The sequence below is a fragment of the Gasterosteus aculeatus genome, chromosome 15, assembly GCF_964276395.1.
Source record: "Gasterosteus aculeatus chromosome 15, fGasAcu3.hap1.1, whole genome shotgun sequence".
NCBI lineage: Eukaryota > Metazoa > Chordata > Actinopteri > Perciformes > Gasterosteidae > Gasterosteus > Gasterosteus aculeatus.
In genome coordinates, this window is record NC_135703.1 from 7,013,535 (window position 1) to 7,033,722 (window position 20,188).

At 42.8% G+C, this 20,188-nt stretch overlaps 2 protein-coding genes across 7 annotated transcripts in view; one reads left to right on the forward strand and one right to left on the reverse strand.

Annotated features, from left to right (window-relative positions):
* Positions 1 to 3: 3 nt before the first annotated feature.
* degs2 (delta(4)-desaturase, sphingolipid 2) lies at positions 4 to 4,370 on the forward strand. Its single transcript, XM_040199046.2, has 3 exons — positions 4 to 957; positions 2,734 to 3,476; positions 4,006 to 4,370. Exons 1-3 carry the CDS (start codon positions 876 to 878, stop codon positions 4,147 to 4,149), a joined length of 969 nt encoding a protein of 322 aa, XP_040054980.2. The 5' UTR covers positions 4 to 875; the 3' UTR covers positions 4,150 to 4,370.
* Positions 4,371 to 5,263: 893 nt separating this feature from the next.
* evla (Enah/Vasp-like a) overlaps positions 5,264 to 20,188 on the reverse strand; it is a 29,461-nt gene continuing 14,536 nt past the window's right edge. For 3 of the 6 annotated variants that reach the window (XM_040199040.2, XM_040199038.2, XM_040199037.2), the window contains exons 2-14: positions 17,458 to 17,626; positions 15,870 to 16,050; positions 11,812 to 11,869; positions 11,451 to 11,512; positions 9,616 to 10,566; positions 8,488 to 8,741; positions 8,212 to 8,327; positions 7,894 to 7,921; positions 7,653 to 7,695; positions 7,029 to 7,089; positions 6,819 to 6,876; positions 6,676 to 6,733; positions 5,264 to 6,508 (exon numbers count right to left, since the gene is read on the reverse strand). In XM_040199040.2, the coding sequence (XP_040054974.2) occupies positions 6,471 to 6,508; positions 6,676 to 6,733; positions 6,819 to 6,876; positions 7,029 to 7,089; positions 7,653 to 7,695; positions 7,894 to 7,921; positions 8,212 to 8,327; positions 8,488 to 8,741; positions 9,616 to 10,566; positions 11,451 to 11,512; positions 11,812 to 11,869; positions 15,870 to 16,050; positions 17,458 to 17,626 (2,077 nt within the window). In that variant the 3' untranslated portion in view covers positions 5,264 to 6,470. Of the gene's footprint in view, positions 6,509 to 6,675; positions 6,734 to 6,818; positions 6,877 to 7,028; positions 7,090 to 7,652; positions 7,696 to 7,893; positions 7,922 to 8,211; positions 8,328 to 8,487; positions 8,742 to 9,615; positions 10,567 to 11,450; positions 11,513 to 11,811; positions 11,870 to 14,599; positions 14,785 to 15,869; positions 16,051 to 17,457; positions 17,627 to 18,924; positions 19,050 to 20,188 lie in introns of those variants that run through there. The other 3 variants (XM_078089932.1, XM_040199036.2, XM_078089933.1) reach the window with 3 other exon arrangements.

The following is a 20,188-nucleotide window of genomic DNA, read 5'->3' on the forward strand; positions in this document are numbered from 1 at the left end:
AAGTCTCGCGTGATTTGGACCTGCCCAAGTCCATCTCCAACCCGCAGCGTTTTATTTCTTATAACTTGGCCATAAATATATCACTGTCTTTCCATAAAACTGTCAAACATAAATTTTCACATAACAAATAGCTTACTTAGCACAAAAAAATCAAAGGTCGAAAAAAGAAATATAGACTTAACAACATTAACTGTGGTAGAACTCAAGGTATTTAACACTACCGTGGCGGGAATGGCACGGATTTAATATTATCTAGTTTTAGTTACATCCCTCTATTCATTCCATACACATGTAACAGATCAAGTCACTGTTGGAAAAAACTACAATAATGTCATGTCAGCAGTGCCTTAAACAAGTGATGTTGAACATACATGAGGTCCACGTCCAAGGTCGATAACCACTTGGTGTTGACCCAAAGCCCCCTTGTTTATGATGTTATCTTTCAGCTACATAGAGCCGGAGAATATCATTGAGCCTTGATATATGGGCCAATTCTGTACTTGCAAGTATATTCATTTAATAAGTGTCCTTTAATTATTTTACACCGGTGTTGAGTAAGAATCTTTCACTCACAACTAGGCATATTGCTTTGAAAATTGCCCATTTTGCAATACCAGGTCACAGCATCCATCTGAAGGCATACAGGTGTCATTTCGGTTGTTTCACGAAACAGACTGCAGAGATGCAGTTGTTTGCATGTTGGGTAACAAAAGCCTACATCCCAGCAGGAGCACCGCTCGGGGGGAGGAGCTTGCGTCCACACCTCACACCTGCCGACTGCGGCCACTGCGAGTGGGTGTGTCCCGGTACTGTCAAGGTTTGATAACACACATGACGCCACAGAGCTGTTAGCCTCGGACGGAGACAGATGAGCCATGGGGAAGACAGGTGGAAGAGGCGACTTTGAATGGGTTTACAATGACCAGCCACACACTTCGAGAAGAAAAGAAATCCTGGGTAAGACATTTTTTTCAAAAGCTCTATGAAAAAGCCTGGTTTTAATTGAGAAATATGCGGAGTTAAGCTCCTGGTGATTTTGTTGAACAAGTTGAACCGCAGCCTACATGTATAGTTCCTTCGGTGCTTGAAAGTCGCAGCCGGTTAAACCTGTTTACTAGCTGTTGCTTAACGAGCTCAATGGATACAAGGGGAGACATAGAAACCGGCCGGGCGAACCCACATGTGAGTGACTCACTTACATTAGGTTGTAAGTTACTTATTTAGTAGAAAAATTCTTGGAGCTTTATTTAAAATTGAAGGTTTAATATATCCTAAGTAATAAAAAAATGTAAGTTACATTTTGACCAATATTTTAAAGCACATTACATTTATCTCAAATGTCTTAACTTACAGTTCAACTTAAATTTCGAGGCTCTGTTATTAACAATTTTATGCCTTTTATGTACAAGCCAAAGTATACAATAAAGAGGGTGTGGCTTTCAGCAGCAATTGGAGATAAAGCAAAAGATATGATGTTAAAGGGAGTATTCCATACCAGATTGGAGTTTTGTTTTAAAATCAAAGCCTAGGCTGCTCTTTATATCATTCATCACTTTCGCTGACTTTGAAGACAATACAGCATATTGATAGCAGGTGCTGTTGACAGTGAGCCCCGGCCTTGTAACGAAACACACTCCCTGGGTATGACGGAAACAGTTGCTGTGCTGTGAAAAAGTGAGGTGAGGGGTCTCTGTGAGGCTGGAGATCTGGGAGGACCCTTAAGACAGCCTGGCTCCACTTGCATGACACGCGCTTTAAGTTAAAGTTGTGGTCAAATGCTTCCCCATGATCGTTTATAGCAGTAGCTTTATAAAAAAACAAGAAGCTCTTTGACATGAAGCGCAACATTCTATCTGAGATAACGTTTTTGTTTGAAACGCCTTGATCTGTGGCCATAAATGGTTAAGTTGGTATCCATTGATGATTTTACAGGCGTAAGGAGTTTAAATAAAAGGGTCTTTATGGTGTCTTTTTATTGATGTACCATTTTTCCTAGCGGGTATAGGCGTTGTACATTTGTATAAATAATTCCCTTTGGCTAAACATTAACAACACAAGAATGGGTTGGTCACAGGGGAGATCTACGTGAAGTTAAACCCGTTTATTTACCAGCATGAGCCCATTTTGCATAGTGGCATTACGTTACGTCGGCTGGAGGGAAATGGGACGTTCAGATTTGCATGATGGTGCATGGTCATTCTTGGTTAATGCATGAGGAAATGTGCTGCCTTACCCCTGTGATTGTGGCTGTAAGGTATGCCCAGGATAACGAATTGGAATCTGACTGAATCTAGCTTTTTTTGTAAGTCAGTTTTTGAACCACTCTCTTTTATCTCTGTTGTATTTCCCTGAAGAAAGCAACACCTCTTCCAATTAAAAATTGGATTTGTTAGGAAGCCCTTCCCGGGAGAATGGCTGGTACCATACGACATGCTTGTTTGTGTTCTTTGGGTTACACAGTGTCACGTGATAAGTTGAGATCAATCTTTTACAATGGAAAATGAACGCGTCCTTTCGCTGTTTTATTCATGTCAGACATTCAGGTATCCTACACAACATACACACTGCTCTACTTTCTCTTTTACTATATTCCACTTTTCAACTCCCAAACATTTGGTTTTTCATACATTTTTTACTCTTCTTTTACGCATCCTACTTCCTTTCCTTCCTGCTTTTACCAAATTTTTGTCCACGTCCCTTTCCATGACTGTTTCCGTCTGCTTCTCTCCCAAGCCAAATATCCAGAGATCAAGTCTCTGATGGGTCCGGATCCCCAGCTGAAGTGGGTGGTATCGGCAATGGTCCTGACCCAGCTACTGGCCTGTTACCTGGTCCATGATCTCTCCTGGAAGTGGATCTTCTTCTGGGCTTATGCCTTTGGGGGTTGCATCAACCACTCCCTGACTCTGGCGATCCACGACATCTCTCACAACGTGGCCTTTGGCAACAAGTTGGCAAAGTGGAACCGCTGGTTTGCCATGTGGGCCAACCTGCCGATCGGGTTGCCTTACTCTGCCTCCTTTAAGAAGTACCACATCGACCACCACCGGTATCTTGGTGGGGACCAGCTGGATGTCGACATCCCAACAGACATTGAGGGATGGTTCTTCTGCACCCCAGCCAGGAAGGTCCTCTGGCTCTTCCTCCAGCCGCTCTTCTACGCCCTTCGCCCGTTGATTGTGAATCCTAAACCATTGGGTCAGCTGGAGATCCTGAATGCAGCTGTGCAGCTCACAGCAGACTTAATTATCTACCATCTATGGGGGATCAAGCCCATTGTTTACCTAATTGCAGGTTCCATCCTGTGTATGGGACTTCATCCTATCTCTGGACATTTCATAGCTGAGCATTACATGTTCCTGAAGGGACACGAGACCTATTCCTACTATGGATCGCTGAACCTGATCACCTTTAACGTCGGGTATCACATGGAGCACCATGACTTCCCGAGCATACCTGGCAGTAAACTACCTCAGGTGAGCCTGTGTATTTTGGGGACTAAATTGAACACTTTAGTCAAGTCATTATTTTGAGGTTGAAAGGTTTCCGTTCTCAAGTAGTGCTACGTGTCATATTTTCTTCCTTTAAACTGCAAAGATTGATCGGATGAAGGTCGGCCTCTGTAACTGACTAACCGCTTGCTGAGGAGATCTAAAGTGGGACGTCTGCCCTTTAGGGTGATTGTTTATGAACTAGTAGTACCGTGCTACATTAACCGTGTTCATTGCTGTCCAAACCCTGTCTGATGATAAAGTACTTTTTTATAGGAGAAACTGTGCAACATGTTCTCCTGTTAAACAGCCGGATTATCATATCGGATTAGTTTCATTTTGAATTAGACCTTTGTTTTAACACTCAAGGTGCTTCTCACACTACAACTTCAATTTAGATGTATACCTATTTTCAATATATATTTGAACAATTATCATATATACTGTATATATATATATATATATTTTTTTTTCACATGTTCTTGTGTGTGTTTTTTGTTTTGTTTTTTTGCAGGTAAAGCATATTGCAGCTGAATATTACAACAACCTTCCTCAGCACAGTTCCTGGATTCGGGTATTGTGGGACTTTGTGTTCGACGACAGCATCGGCCCATACGCCAGAATCAAACGGGAGTACAAGCTGAGCAAGCAGCAATAGATCTGGTTTATATTTCCCTTAAACTGGAAATGTAATGTGAATTTCAGTTCTTAAATATGAATGGATCCTTTTCAAATATTATTATACTTATGTTCTTTTGAGTGTGTGGTTGTCAGTGATGGTAAACTGTCTAACTCCTTAAATAAGTTGTGGACTTGAATTCTGACACATTTCCGTTGTGAAAGAAAATGTAAATAAAGCTAGCTTGTTTCTTTACCTCACTATTTATTCATGCCTCCATTTCTGCTACACGGAGATCGTGTAGGCTCGGCTCGTCGTTGTGACTCTAAGATCTCTTTGTCTGCAAAAGGGACTGAGAAAGGCAACATAATGACGAAAAGCTAATATTTCAACACAAATAAAACTCTTCACATACATTCTCATAATCATTAACAGAAAACAGAAACTCTTTTAAACTTACCTTTCAGTAAGAAGGGCGTTGTCTTCAGTGACGCCCCATTCTGCATGTCCACAGCTTCATTGTGCTGTAAACTGTCTGATTACGTTACACCTTTTATAAAAGTTATTTGGAAAATTCCACTTGGGTGCCACAAATGCAGCTTTTGTTTTAGTGTTTAGGGGTCAGCAGGGCAGAAGTAACTGTCGTCATTTCATGTTGCTCAGCGAGTCACTCAGTCAGCGTCAGTCTTTCTGTGAACACAGGCCCTAAATCAACACCCTAATGTTGTGTTACATTCTTCCTATTATTTTGTCCTCACTTGACTTAAAAAATGTTGTGATTGTTTCTATTTAAATGACTGTACTATATTTAAAAAAAACCCTGAAACATCTTTAACGAAGAAACTACTATAAACAATATGACTTTGTGGTTGATTTTGCATTTCCTTTTCTTTCCCTGTAAACTTTCCACACAAAACAAAAGAACACCCATACAGCAGGATGATGTGTAGGTGGTTGATACGCCTATAGTTGTTTTTTGAATGAATTTAATTTCAGCTTTTAAATTAGAACGTAGTTGAGAACGGACAGAGTGGATAGAATGCAACAACCAATATTCAACCAAATCCTTCCTGCAAAGACACATTTAGCTACCATCACAAAGGCCTACCACTCACTTTCTGCACATTCTTATCTGGTAAGAGATGCATACTGCCAGACAAACCCCCCTTTATTCACATTGCTACCATTATCAAGTTCAACATCTCATATATAAAAAGGGGGATCTTCATAGTAACAAACCACATTAATAAATGTACCACCATTTGTATTTTTATCATTTTCCCCCCTCAAAATCAAATAAAAAATAAATTCATAGAGATAGGAGTTTCATGCATATTTGGGAGGTTCACAAAGTATAAGGTGTACTACTACATTTTTTTTTTTAAATATCTAACAGAAACCAGGTGGCACATTTACAGTCACTAGCCTGTTTTTTTGAATAATCCCCAAGTTCCAATGATCTTGCAGATCTGAACAGGTAAAGAGGAACTTAAACCTCGGTCACACTGGAGTTGTATAAGGCAGACTGTTGTGTGTTATCGGATCAATTACCAAACATCAATTGTTCATTTGCGATGTGTTAATCCTCGGGTGTGGAGGAAGGAGGTATTCTTAGTAGCTAATCATGGCTAAAACATTGAGATGTTTTCCATCATCTCCGGAGAGCAAAGGTTGCATACACAATGCCAGTGAACAAGGCCATAAAAAGCCTTTTTTAAAGTTTTTTTTTTAAATATGCCAGTCTGCAGCACCACTATGCCCTTTTGTGCTTGTGATTATGAATATTTGAGGGATAACTAAACAAACCAATAATAGAAAATAAAAAAGGCTGACAAATGGTGTGCAAGGTTCCTTTCTCCAATAATATAAATAAAATACTCATTGTCATCGACAGCATCATCATTATCACCACAGTTTTTTAAATAATAAAACAGTAAAAACTTAGAAAACAAAAATATTTTCTTCTTAAGACTGAACAGGAGAACAAAGAGCTGCGACACTGGGCTGACTGAGTCCATGGGTGCACGGAGAGGACACAACACCAAACGCAGCACCAACGTCCGTCCATCCATCAATTCATCTTTTAGTCTTTCCTCCCGTCGTTCAGTTTTTCAGTCCTTCAATCTTTCTTTGAGCGTCCTCTTGTTCTCATTCTGCTCCCCTGTCCCCTTAACCCCTCTTCTCTTGTCACTTTCTCCCATTTTCGCTGTCCAGCAGACTCAAAATGTTGGCACAACATCTCTGCAACTTGCATCGTGAGGGTCACAGAAACATTGAGAGAACATTCCCCCGGTCCTCGTGTCTGTGCATCTGCATGTCCATCCTCCTGTTGCTCTCCTCCTACTGGTGCGCGCGTGAGATTAGGATGTACTGATTCTGCCGATTTCCTGTCTGATGGCTGCAGATAAAGAACGGGTTTTAAAAAAGGAAAATACCCCTACTCGGCCAATGACGTGTTTGTTTTTGTTGACAAGCTTTTCTTGATTTGAGCCATTGAGTTGTAAAACATAGTAAGTGAATCGATAACATATTAAACATGCTTTGTGCTCCTGGGTACTCGCTTACCGTTAATGATCTCATTTTTCACTTTATGCAACTCACGTACAACTTCATCCAAAATCTCCTGCAAAACAAGATCTTCTTATGAGTCCCACAAGTACAAACGCACATGATCCTTTAGGGTAGTTAAACATGTTAATGGTGCCAACCTGTTTCATTCGGTCAAACTCTGTGTCCGATTCACTAGTGCTGCCGATAGGTCTCACTCTGCAACACAGAAGGTCAACGCAGATGAGCATCACACACTCCAGTCATGGATTACGTCAAACGAAACCACAATTTAGACAATATTTATTCTGAAACCCCCGTGGTTAGCTATTTCATATTCATGCACCCTCCCTTCGCTCCTCTTAACTTACCTGGAGACTAGCGAGGACTTGTCTGTAGAGTTGGATCGTTCCCATGGCTTCTTCATAGCATCTGGAAAAGAGAAAAGAATAGAGAATAACTCTGAAACTGAGAGATATAAGGCAGAGTGGGAGGTTTCTTGAAACCCGTATTCGTATGGAACTAATGCATCCGTGCGATGCAATGCTCGGTGCTGGGGAGAGACCAGTTGTAACAGGCAAGAGTTTCCTACAAGATCCATGTCATTGTAATTAGTAACAGAAACTGAGGAAATGTATATAGTTACTAAACAAAATGTTAAAGATTACAAATGAGTTTCAACTGAATCTATACTTTTGAAGAGATTGTGTGTAGAATATAACATTAACTCTGTTAATTTGTCTCAATTTATAATGAGAAACTTTGAATCCAAGTTTAACAGTAAACATAATATTTATGTAATATTTAACCTGCCTGGTTTTTGTTTGAGGACTTTACCCAGTTTAATACATTTGTTAGAAAAACAATGACACGTCTATGATAAGGCAATTAAAGTAGTTATATTACTGACATCAAACTATTCATCTGTTAACTATCACATTTCATTAAATTCCCAACCTTCCCAACAGCGACAATGACCGTGTGAATGTTGGTACCTGTTGAGTTCTGCTGACCCGGCCCTCTACCACCAGAGTCATCCTGCAGGGGAGAGAGTGATGATTCATCACAACACAATAGTAAATCAGCTGTACTGTAACTTTCCCCAATAACATTTCATTAAGAGGCACAGGTAACCGTTTGCTGATGGCGCCGGCGTCCCATTCAATCTTTTCATCAAACACAAACAATTGAACAATTACACAAAAATATTAAAACTATTTCCTGCAAATGACTCACTTCATCGGGTTTCTCTGAAGCTTTTCGTCTGTGAGATGGAGAAATGAGTAGACAAGCAAAACGTGAGATAAGCAGGTAACTCAGTAACCGGGACAGAAAGATTGAGACGTGGATAAAATACCAGTACGACAGCTTATTTCTCCTTTTAGATAAAACCTTGACCGCAAGTAAAGCAGAACCAAAAAGGACAAAAAAAAAAACGGTAGCGTGACGTCACAGAACAATAATTTTCACATTTACTTCATCTCTCGTTCACGTTCAACTAAAGGCAAAGGTAAAGGGTGTGTGTGTGTGTGCGCGTGTGTGCAGCTGTTTCACCTGCGAGCTAGTAAGGCATTCATTTCCTGCATTAGTCCCTCCCCACCACCTCCACTGCCACCACTAGACCGGTTGGAGTCACTTTTGCCGCTGGACCCGGGCGGACTGCTCTCATCCTGAGGAACACATTATACAATGGGTTGCATTTTTTAATGGACTGAGCGCGCTCTTTGTCTCCTTACCCCCCCTTCCCCCCTTTACATATAGGATGGGTTTAACAAATAACTACTGATAAGGAGAAACCGGGAGGACAGGATCTGATCCCTGGAGGCTCACCCTTTGTACTTTACGTAGTTTGGCTCCAGCCAGTGCGGCAGCCAGTCCTGAGGGTTGGTGCTGGGCACCGGGGGGGCCCCCGGGAGGCCCGCCGCCGGTGGGCAGTGGAGGCGGCATGGGTGGGGGCACCGCCATTGGGGGCGGTGGACCCGGCGGCGGTGGGGGGGCAGGAGGGCCAGCCATGGGCGCCGGAACTGTAGCGGGAGGAGGCGCCACAGAACAAAAAGATGGGTGACCTGCAGAGACAGGGGGGCCTGGGAGGGGCACAGGTCCATCATGGTTAATGGCTTTATGGGCTGGTTGACCTTTTTGTGCCCGTTGGAAGGTCTATGGACCGACATGCTCACTGTTTAAAAAACAGCTGGCCACCGGGCCTTTTTAGTGCAGGAAACGAATGTGAGGAAATTAAAGACGGGATATTGGTTGTTTTGTAAATTGGCTGATTATCTACAGTTAAATGTTTTTTAAATATACTTTTAACTTTAAAGGTAGTCATTGATAAAACTGAATTTGGGCCAGTATGAAATTGACATTATTGTCTCAGGGTAATGCAGCTGCAAATGGGATTGTTTTTTAAACCCCCAGCGCGGTTGTTCAGTAAGTGCATGTGGGAATTGCAGATCTTTAAACTACTTGAGCCGGCAGACTATCCCTTCGCAATGTCTATGCAAGCAACATCGCTTCTGAAAGTAAAAGCGGCAGCCAATTAAAAAAAAGGAAATCATTCAACGGAACATTTAAGAACAGCCGCCGCCTGAAACTCAGCAACCATGTGACAGTAATGTGACTTTGATGATGAAATATGTGTGACCGACGGATCAAAGACAGCATGTATGTTTGCATAAGCTCTTTGATTTTAATGAGTAACAAATACCGTTTTTTATCTGCTTTCACCTGAGATCTTATCAGACAACATGAGTGACGAACCTTGTGTGGAGGCGGACTACATTGCATATTATTTGTGCATTTTTCATGCTCATGTGAGGCATTGTTGGTGAGGTGCATGTGAAAATACACTCCCTGATACGTGACCCCCCCCCTTAACCCCCCCCCCCCCCACATACACTCACTGTACGTACTGTCCCCCTGCTGAGAGACTACCTCCTCCTCTCTCCTCCTCATACTTACTGCTGCTGAACATGGGGGTCTGCTGGGGGACGGGGGAGGGGGTCTTCTTGGGCGAGCCCCCGTCAGACATGGCAGTGTAAGAGGGGGGTGAGGAGGAGGAGGAGGAGGAGGAGGTGGTGGTGGTGGGGGGCTGCGGGGCCTGCTGCTGGTGGTACATCTGTTGATGCTGTTGTGGCGGCTGCAGTTGCTGCTGAGGGTGGAAGGTGGACGGGTACTGGGGCGGGTGGCTGAGGGCGGGGCCCGGCTGACCAATGAGAGGAGGCAGGGGGACGGCCTCGCAGTACTGCGGGGTGAGCGGCAGGCGCTGAGAGTGAGGCGAGTAGGCGCCGTCTGGCTGGCCGTTGGCGTGAGGGTGGGGCTGGTGCTGGGCGTACTGCTGGTGGCTCATCGCGGCACTTGGGTCAAGAGGCGGGGGCTTCATTCTAGCGCTCAAGGGCGGGAGGGGGTGAGCCAACGGGATAGTGGGCTGTTGGGGCGAACCCTGCTTCACGGGCATGGCCATCATAACGGGAGGGGAGGCGGACGGGGGCAACTGGGCGTACATTTGCTGCAATTGGGAGGCGGACCAGGTGCCGTGTTTTGGGGGGAGCGAGATGTCTTGTTGTTGCTGCTGCTGTTGCTGTTGTTGTTGGTGGTGCAGGTGGCGGGCTGCTGTGGGGGGAGACAGGGGTATCTGACGGACCTGTCGGCCCAGGGTGGTCACTCCCGCCTGGACTGGGGAAAAGGCGGAGGCGAGCGAGGTGGAGAGCTGGGAGGAGAGCTGGGCTCTGTCCCGAGCAGCCCCCACCTCCTTCTCCTGAGAGGGAGAGGACGAGGCAGAGGAGGGAGGAGAGGAGGAGGCCACACGGACGTAGGAGGGTGGCAGTGTGCTAGCCCTGTACTGTCTGTACTCAGGGGGGGTATTTGGGTGGGTGGGAGGAGTGGACACTTTATATTGGAGAGTGGAAACGACTGTGACGGGCAGAGAGAGAAAGACAGAGAGGAGGGACAGGAAGAGGAGATGCAGACGAAGAGGAGGACGAAGGAGGGCAACAAACAAAGGAGAACAGAAAAGAGAAAAACGTGAGAAGAATGAAAAGCAAACAACTGAGCAACCAAGCAAGTAAAGATGAGAAAATCAGGAGCAATCCAAAAAACGGAAGCCAATAGCAAATCAAATAATCAAAATATCATAAAAAGAACAAGCAGCAGAATGCAACATGACTGAGCCATGGTCAGAAAGCATATGGCATCCCCCCCCCCAACAGTAGCTGGAAGAAAGAGATGGCAGTAGAGCATGTTGCAGGGAGGGGGGGGGGGGGGGTGGTAACTGATGTCGCCACTGACAGCAGGGACACAAGAGGATGTTTAAGTCTGAATGTATATTTAAGCGGCAGACTTGAACATTTATATGTGCGCATGGATAAAAAGGCATCAGGGCAAAGGGCAAACAGACTGGGGATTAGGAAAGAACAACACGAACCACATCGGGAACGACCGTTTACCTCCAGGAACCCGTTGTGTATCAGGGTTGGGAATCCCTGGTATTTAATCATGACAAAATCATCCATTTTGCAATGCAAATGTCTTGCTCTGCCTGAGCAAACACTGATGACTTACCTCATTACAAAAAAACACACACACGCACACAAAGTGGAGCAAATATAATTTGGTCCTGAGCTCCTGAGCAAGGCTTTGTTGACAGAGATAGACGTAGTTGGTTTTGCTTCTAAAAAGCTTGTGTCGCTAGGAGAACATGATATGTAGCGTTCATTTCTGTTTGATCCCCAGAGCAGGTTGTATGAGGGTGTGTGTGTGTTTATATAGCTGGGTGTGGGTGTTTGGTTAAGCCTCACCTGATCCTGACGTCCGTCGCTCCCTCTCCTTGTGCGCCTGCATCTGATGTTGCTCCATCATCCTATGAAGTGCACGCATGTCACTGCTCTTTAAGCTTCTTTCTCTCTTTCAAACTAAGCCTGATGTGTAATTGCGCGTATTGGCTGTAATTAAATTAAGGATCCGAAGGAGGTTTTCTAGGGATCATCGCGCCACAGAATTTGGAAGAAGCATCGGACAGCAGCAGCTAAGCTACGGCGCATTCTTTTGTAATTCCGTTTAAAGTGTCTTCCTCCATTTGCTTTAGGATCTTAATATCAAATGTATTCATGTTGGCAAAGACAGCTTCAGGTTCTTGTATATGGCAGATAGAAATTGTACCTCCTTTGGGCCTCGCTTTCCTCTGAGGAGGGCCCATTCTGGCGCTGCACGACTGGACCTGAAAGACACAAATGGAGAAAAATAAAATCCATCATCAATCAGCCATCATTTGTACTTCTAATTAAGATACACTACTCTCCGTTTATGTTAATGCAGTCTTTACTTTTCAATAGTTATACTGCAAAAACAGTTTATAAATTGACAGAAGATCTCTATATATTTAGATTTTCATTCACCTTCAGGTTTTTGTTTGTCACTGTGAACTGATAATGTTGATAATGTTATTGGGAAACAAAAGTAATCAAAAAGGATTCCAAAGGCTAAAAGAATTCCCCTTCAGCACTGAATGTTTGCTTTGACTGCGTAGACACCCTTATAACCACCTCACGGTATATCAGGTCAACGTTTGACATAAATATCATGTAATATTTGACGGGCTGCTGAGTGCTATAAATTGTGCTATAAACATTTTATGCAATTCTACAGAGTCCTTGTACCGTTTAAGCTTTAACCTTCCTTCTCTTTAAACCTACTCCTCACATTCCTTTCCTTTATGATCATTTAGTACCTGTCTAACCTCTCTGTTTACCTTCTGTTTTGTATTTACTCATTCCATTCAGCCCCTCTTCGCCCTGGTCTTGCTCTTTTTTTTCGCCCTTCACTACTATGCAACTATAGTTTATTACGTGGCCATATATCCCAGTGTGGTGGAAATTACACCCAGCATAAAAGTGAATGGTATCTTTTTTATCTCAATAATATGCCTTTACTGTCTGTCCATCACATGATGTGTGTGAGAGACTCAGGAATCATAATGAGACACCTTTACAACTGTAAACAAGCCCTTAAAGTTATAACTGTCTACAAGATGGGCCTCATGAGTGGAACTGTGATTTGCCCTTTATAACATTATTTGCTTGACATGTTGCTGGCGACAGGAATTTAAAGGAAAGAATCTAAGCGAGAATATAAATATATAACGCAGGGCTTTCATCTGAATGAATGAAATCTGAATACACAGTATGGGTACAAAATACACAGGATTGGTAAAGTTCTGTCAACAAAAGGTAAGTTAGGGGCATTTTAGTCACTAAATGCCAACATGGTTTAAAGAAGTTTCCAAATGATCAGGTTCTGCAGACAGTCTTCAGCCCCCCAGATGAGTGACGGAGTTAAGGTCTCCTTCTGGGGCGACTATTACAGGCAGAGCACTTATCATATTTCACCAGGATGCCAGTGATTAAACATCAACGCCCGATGTGACGTCCAGGACACCCGGGGGTGATATTTCCGTTCGCTCTCTCTGGAGCGCGGGGCAGAGTTTTGGCTTCACACAGTTTGTAAAGCACCATACGGATCACAGTGAGGGGTTGAACCTTTTTGTACCGAATGCACTACTCTCTTTAAAAGAACTCTTTTGGATTCATTGGGTTTTGGGCTTAAATGTGACCCACTTCACCTCAGACCGTCGACTCTTTAACACACATGTATGTATTTGGTGGAAACTTTCAGGTAGGTTAGGTTGTGTGCAGAAACCTTTAAACAAATATAGTTGAATATACATCCACACAGTGTTTTGGAAACGTTTTTCCAGTCCACAGAGACAAATTTGTATTCTTGAAACCAAACCTTTACGTGTGCATTTCAATATTTGTCCTCAGGTAGTAACAAACTGAATATGCTATCTGCAGGTATCACTCGCTGATAGTGACATACTTAAATGTATTTGGCGAGGACAACAAACTAATAACTGTTTAGCTTACCAGTCTTTATCCAGTTCTCTAGAATAGCAATCTGGATCTTTAGTAAGTTTGCAAAACACAATACTTAATAGGAGTATTCATAATTGCAGGCTTTGTAAATATAGGTCTTCGGTTTCACCATGACACTGCTTTTAATTATGTTTGCCCCAGTAGCAACATTTGTTGCAGAAACATAAACTGTTTAAAAATGATTCAACGATATAAAAATACAAATACAGAAAAACCTGTTTGTAGCATGAACCTGCTGCCTGTGTGGTCCAGAATTCTGCATGTTTTATTTAACAGGTGAGACTTCAGGGATTTACTCCTAAAACACAATTAACCTTTCTGCAGATATTAATGAGGAGGATGTGAAGGAGACAATTATCACCCCATGCTGTGCCGTCCTGCATGTGTATCCGTGCATACGTGTGTTTCTGCTGCTGACGTGGTGCATGGTATACGGGGCTCGCTGTTGCCATGGTGAAGGGTGTACAGGAAGCTCAGGGGGGAAGAGGGCCTGATCAGACTTGTATGCGTTTTATGAGCACATGAGAGATGATTTAATAAGTGGTCAAAGGATAATCAATTATCCCACTCTTTTGTATGCCCATATTTCTTTAAACACTCACAAGGCCACACAATAAAAGAAATATATGGATTACCATGCTCCACAGAAGCTTTTATTCTCTGTACTGACTTGGAATTATCTTTTCTAAAGCTTATTAGACGCCTGTATTATAAATCTTAGAAAAGTAGTACAGTTGTGAGATAAAGGTGGGGGAGTAAAACTTGTAATATTTTCAGCTCAAGTGTTGAGGAGTACAAGTATAAAAATAGTATCAAATAGGAATATTCAAGTAAAGTAAATGTACCACCAAATTGCACAAGCGTAAGCGTTTTTGCAGAGCAACACATGCATCATTCCTTTTATTCCAAACACACAGTCTCTTCTCCAGAGAGAGAAAATAAAGGGTGGTCAACGGATGTAAGCACAGCCAACATGCATCGCTAGAGGAAAAATGACTCTACAGCCAGACACTTACTGAGAATGATGATGGCTGAAGAAACCCTTCTGAGAACCCCAGGTGAAATCTCTGGAATCAGCATGATTTTTCCACTGATTTTTCTGCTCAGTACTAAATTATACGTTTTATGTAACTATGCCACTTCCTTTAGCAAAAGCCTTTGCCCTGCCTGACCGGGCCCATGAGCCCACATCCAAATGCACCCAAAGAAACAGGAGGGCTGCTATGTGACCAGGACAGAGGGGGGGGGGGACATTCAGGCTCCATATTGGGATATTTTAGCCCACACTAGGAGAGTCACAAGGATGGGATGGCAGTTAAACACGCAGATATCCTTTCTCAATATGCAGACACACACACACACACACACACACACACACACACACACACACACACACACACACAAAGATTATAAGTAGCTTGTAACTAGAGCTGGTCAGAAGCTATTTAGTAAACCAAGATTAGGTGTGAGTTTGGCCTCAAATGCAGTTGAGCGTTCCAACAGAATAGCTTTGCTGTCTATGTATAAGAAACCTTACAAAATCGTAATTTAAATACATGTTTGTAACCTTGCTGCATGCTATTTAGAGTTACGTCTTTATCTTAAAAGCACTGAAAACTAACGTATTACAATACAAATTTGAATACATTTCTAAACAAAGACAAATTTCGATCAGTAACCAACCAGCTGCTGATGTTATTGTTTTGTTTAGTGTGCATGCAGTTCATGTTGTTAACCAGTAGAGGGAAGTACTGCTTAGTTAAGCAGTTACACGTAAGGTTTGAAAGATGCAGTGCATTGTATGAATGTGGGGATATAATCAACAGTATTGTGCGTTTTGAATGTATAGCTGCAATATTGTCTTTTCAACATGATGTCTGCACGCCACATACATCCTGATTAAGAGGGTAGACTTTGAGGAGTGAGTCTCCATTGAAGAGCATCTACATAGTGAAAACAAACGGCTCTGTGGATTATTTGCTTGTGGTTACCTGACATTCTTTTGAGAGCAGAAATAGAACTAAACTGGTAACAGATGACGTTTTTGTCAGCAAGTCGTAACTTGAACCAAACCCATCGGCATGTTTCCGACACCAGTTTATGTTTGAAAAACTCTCATTTCTCTACTCAGACGAGGCTTTTAATTAAAACATTTCTCAGATAAACCTGCCAGGAAATCACACACAAATGTGGACCTCATAATAAAAAAGTAACTTCAGCAAGGGATGGATTGTGTGATTGGAATAACAAAAAGATGCATGTAAAACATCAACTATGACTCTTTACCTCCACCGTCAGGTGAGCTGAGGACGTTGAGGGCAAACAGCATGGCGTTTGAGAAGGTGGTGGCCTCCTCCTTGCTGGCAAAGTTCAGCCCATAAACCTGGCGGGCGTCACGCCACTGATGGAAGGTCGGGGTGGCCTGGTTGTATTTCAGTCCCTTCACTATGGAGTAGTTGATCACCACCTTCAGTAGAGGAAGAAAAATTAAGTTGTGAGTTTAAATGTTACGTGGATTTGATAATATGCAACTTAATGAACACATTTTGTTAGTCAAGTATTTCACTGAATGTACCAAGAGTTGGTGTCGAGGGAGTGGAATTAAAACTAAATGCAGAGATGTCACTTAAATACACTTGTTTGGAGGTCATTTGTCACAAAGCGTAATTATATAATTTGGTAAATGACCAGATTTGGACTGAATTTGTTTTTTAACATATTCAATTATGTTGGGTCGCACCATAGCTTAAAACCAAGGCTGACTTTTGATCTCTTCAAATCAAGCTTTCTGAATTTACTTCGTGGATGCAAGGTTAAAGGTTAATCTCTCTTCAACTTTTCCGAACTGACTGGTCAGTGTAAGGATGAGACAACAGAGCTTCTAAAAATCCCTTTCCGGAGCGGTCTTTGCCAGCACAAGGTGAAAGACGGTCTCTTCAAATCGGCTTGCATCGTGCAGGATTGAGGATTTAGGCCTCACTGTTCCAAATAAAGCTTTTTTTTCTTCCTTCTTTGATTTTATAATTCACTGTCCCTCCACACACATATAGTTACCTACAGACAGCGGTTTAACTATGTGAAGAACACACGTGGTGTACAAACACACCAGCAGCGTAGCGTCCAGCTAGTCAGCTTCCTGAGCTCCTTATTTCAGAGACACACACACCTTCCCTTCCAAATACATGAAGGAATGTTTTTATTCATTGTTTAGATATTAGGATATCGTATAATAGCTTTTGTTGATTTCAAACGGTATTGATCAGATCAGTATTGTTGGAAGTTAATAAACCCTGTTATACTTAAAGGAGCAGTTCTTTGTGCATATGTGTACTGTAGTGCTGGCTAAATTCCTTAATGAGTGGACATCAATTGTGATTTATGGTTTAGTTAGTTGTCCCTTTTTAGCGTGGTGCCCCGTTATTTATTTATTTATTTTGTGAGTATTAATTATTCTATTGATGTCAATGATTTAATTTCACGCTATTAACCAACACATTTCCCTACGCCGTGCCCAACAAAATAGTGCCCCACGTGATGCTACGCCACACAATTATAAACAAATGGCATCAAGTTTTATTCAAGAAACATGTATCTTTCAATCCATTGTAAAAAAAAAAACATTTTATTGTACAACCTCAAAACCCAAAGGCAAAACAGTTAAATGATTTCATATGGAAAATGTATTTGTTAAAAGCAATGCTGTATTGGTGTCATGAGTTATCGTGGTTATTTTGAGGTAGCAATTAGCACATCTGGTAAATCCGACTCGGCCCTTTCTAACACTAATCAGTCAGCGACCATGCAATTTAATCCAAGCTTAAAGCCCTCTCATCACCAGTGATTGTGGTGCTGATGGTTTTCATGTGTGTCTCACCTGCTGGTCCTGCAGTTTGACGCCCACCACTCTGAAGGTGTTGTTGGCAGTGTTGTGGTAGATGTTGATGCGGCTGAAGCCCTGCTGTCCCGGCTTGATGGGCACCCACTTCTTACTGGCATCGTCATAGACCATCACAGAGGCCCGCGCCTGGCAGATACTCTGTTCACTGATGGAAGAGAGGGAGGACGTGAGTACGCTGTGAGCTCTGTTGAATGTGGAGGGATCGGTTCTTCAGTCAGTCCGTTGATAAAAGCTCAACATGTTATTGTGATTCTCTGAACTAGGGGATGACGGTACACCACGTACCGTCATACCGGTGTTACTCTATAACATCTGACGTTGCTCTTCGGCAGGAGGTGTAATTTATTTTAAGCGTCAGGGAGACGCTCAGCAGCTGGAGCTAATTGTCTTACGTGTGTTGAGATTGAGTCATGGTTATAACTTTATAACAACAATGAAAAACCCACAACAAACACTTTTTAACAGGGTAAAACACCACAACACAACGGCTTGTGACACATAAACAATTTGTAACACTAATAATTGCACATTTATAAAAATGACCCCGTCAAAGTGCATGTTGGATACAGCTCACGACAAGAAGTCAACTCTTGTTGCTACAGGAAAAGACGAAAATGAGCGATACAGGAGGAACAACGAGAGACCAGAGATGCACCAAAAACAACTTAATATGTGAGTTTAGAAAACGATTTATTGCAAAGTCAGTCGAGCCTCGGGTGGCAACACTAGCAGCCACAACAAGCTAACACGCTAACTAGTTAACGAACTAACACGCTAACAAGCCAATTTGCCGGCCACTTGCGAACAGCTATCCGGGTAGCCGCGGTCCTTTTCGACGTCAATGAATTAATGTGTTTACTTGAAAAAGCAATACCGTGACATACAGGGATACCGTCAGAATCTTTCTTAATACCGGGATATGGATCTTTGGCCATACGGCCCAGCCCTACTGTGAACAAATTTAAAGATTATTTAAGCACTTCAAGTCATTTGAACAGATCATTAATCATTTTCTTGGTGCTCAGATAAAACTAAAACTAAATAAAATAAAAAACACTATTGATGTCAGTCTTGATTAAAGACATTCAACAAATCATGAAATGGTCTTTTATAAGTTGATAAATAGGTCAGGAAATAACTGAGTGGGCGCTGAGAAGGATTCAGTTCCCAACAGTAGATAATATTAGATTATTGAGGTGCGCCGCTGCACCGTTTTATTTACACAACAGTGTAAATGTGATGGTGGTCGATGGCGTGAAACCAACGAATCAGAGTCCCTGTAATCATCCGGTTGGTTAAGGGGCCTCTGAGGGGCCCCACCTTCATGCCACCGCATACATAGCACACAATAACACACTGCCACTGAAGATGTCTGACAGCCGTGTGTGTGTGTGTGTGTGTGTGCCGAGGTGTTGTTTTCAAAAGCCATAAAGACAACCTCACCCGTAAACCCAACTCTGGAAAATCCCCGTCTTTCTGCACCCACGCTGGTGTGGTGCGGTGGCACCGTCACAGCCCATGAAGAAACGTGTGGAGGCATCACGGCAGACAGTGTGTTCAAAACCCCAGCCTCGTTTGATCGGCATACCTTTTTACTTGTTTGGTAAAAAGCATATAAAAAGGACGCAGCTGAAGGGGATTCATTCACTAAAAAGACACACGGGATGTGGCCCATGACAAGAGAAATCACACATCATGCGCTATTATTGAAAATACACATACAATACAAATCGGTTCCTTAAAAATTACGACTTAGAAGTGATATAACTTGAGTTTGTAGGATAAAGAGCCATGAGTGTCATGGGTGACTGCTGTTATGACCTTAGCACCGTCATGTGCCTGAAGGTGAAAACACATCGCAGCAGGTGGAGCGGAGATGGGGGCCGGCTGAGCCGAGGTTACCTCGCAGAACCTGTGAAGTGACTAAACGCACCTCAGGGGTCGTCCCTCCGGCAGCCAGACTCACATTAGCAGTCTGACGGTGTGAGGGCCGGGAAGAGCAAACTAGAGAGAGCATTTTCGATGTGTTCACCGACTGTCAAGCTATTCCAGAGCCTTAATCTCTGCGATGGTTCACGTAAGATGGTATGACGAAATAAAATGTAAATTTGGTCACGGCAGCGGAAGGGAATATGAGCGGGTGGAAAAAATGGCTGTAAATAACTTGAATTATCTGCCAATTCTGAAAAGATATGACAAAAAGCTGGAAACAACGACCAGAACCAAACGTATGATTAATGGTTGCATTACCAGAAGTGAACGAGCTTACACGGCGTAACCGTATAGCATTAGCACTTTAGCACAGCTACATTAACTATAGAAATGGCAGAAATAATGAAGCGGGACAGCAGGTACATGAGGTTTTCTTTCCCGGCAATGATCAGGTGCTGCGATTTTGTCAGAGGGGACCCGAGGACGGCAGTAACATTCAAAACCCGACATGTGACCCGGCCTCCTCCGAAAAACTTTACATTTGAGGCGCCAATCTGCTGGAGGTAGACAACTGACACCCGAGAGACCCCTAAACCCTCAACCAATCAAGCGTATTTCTTATCATCTGCTCTTCAGTTCCGTCAAAACGGCCTCAAACGACTCGGTGATGAGCTTGTGTTGCTCGCAAAATAAATAAATTCCCATTAAAAACAACAGCAAGAGAGGAATTCAGAATGAATCCCGTTATGTGATAAATAATCCTTCCGTGATGACA

Coding starts and splice junctions, on each gene's coding strand:
- degs2 (XM_040199046.2), top strand. CDS start 876: ATGGGGAAGACAGGTGGAAGAGGCGACTTTGAATGGGTTTACAATGAC. Junction 958..2,733: donor GAGAAGAAAAGAAATCCTGG/GTAAGACATTTT, acceptor TTCTCTCCCAAG/CCAAATATCCAGAGATCAAG. Junction 3,477..4,005: donor CTGGCAGTAAACTACCTCAG/GTGAGCCTGTGT, acceptor GTTTTTTTGCAG/GTAAAGCATATTGCAGCTGA.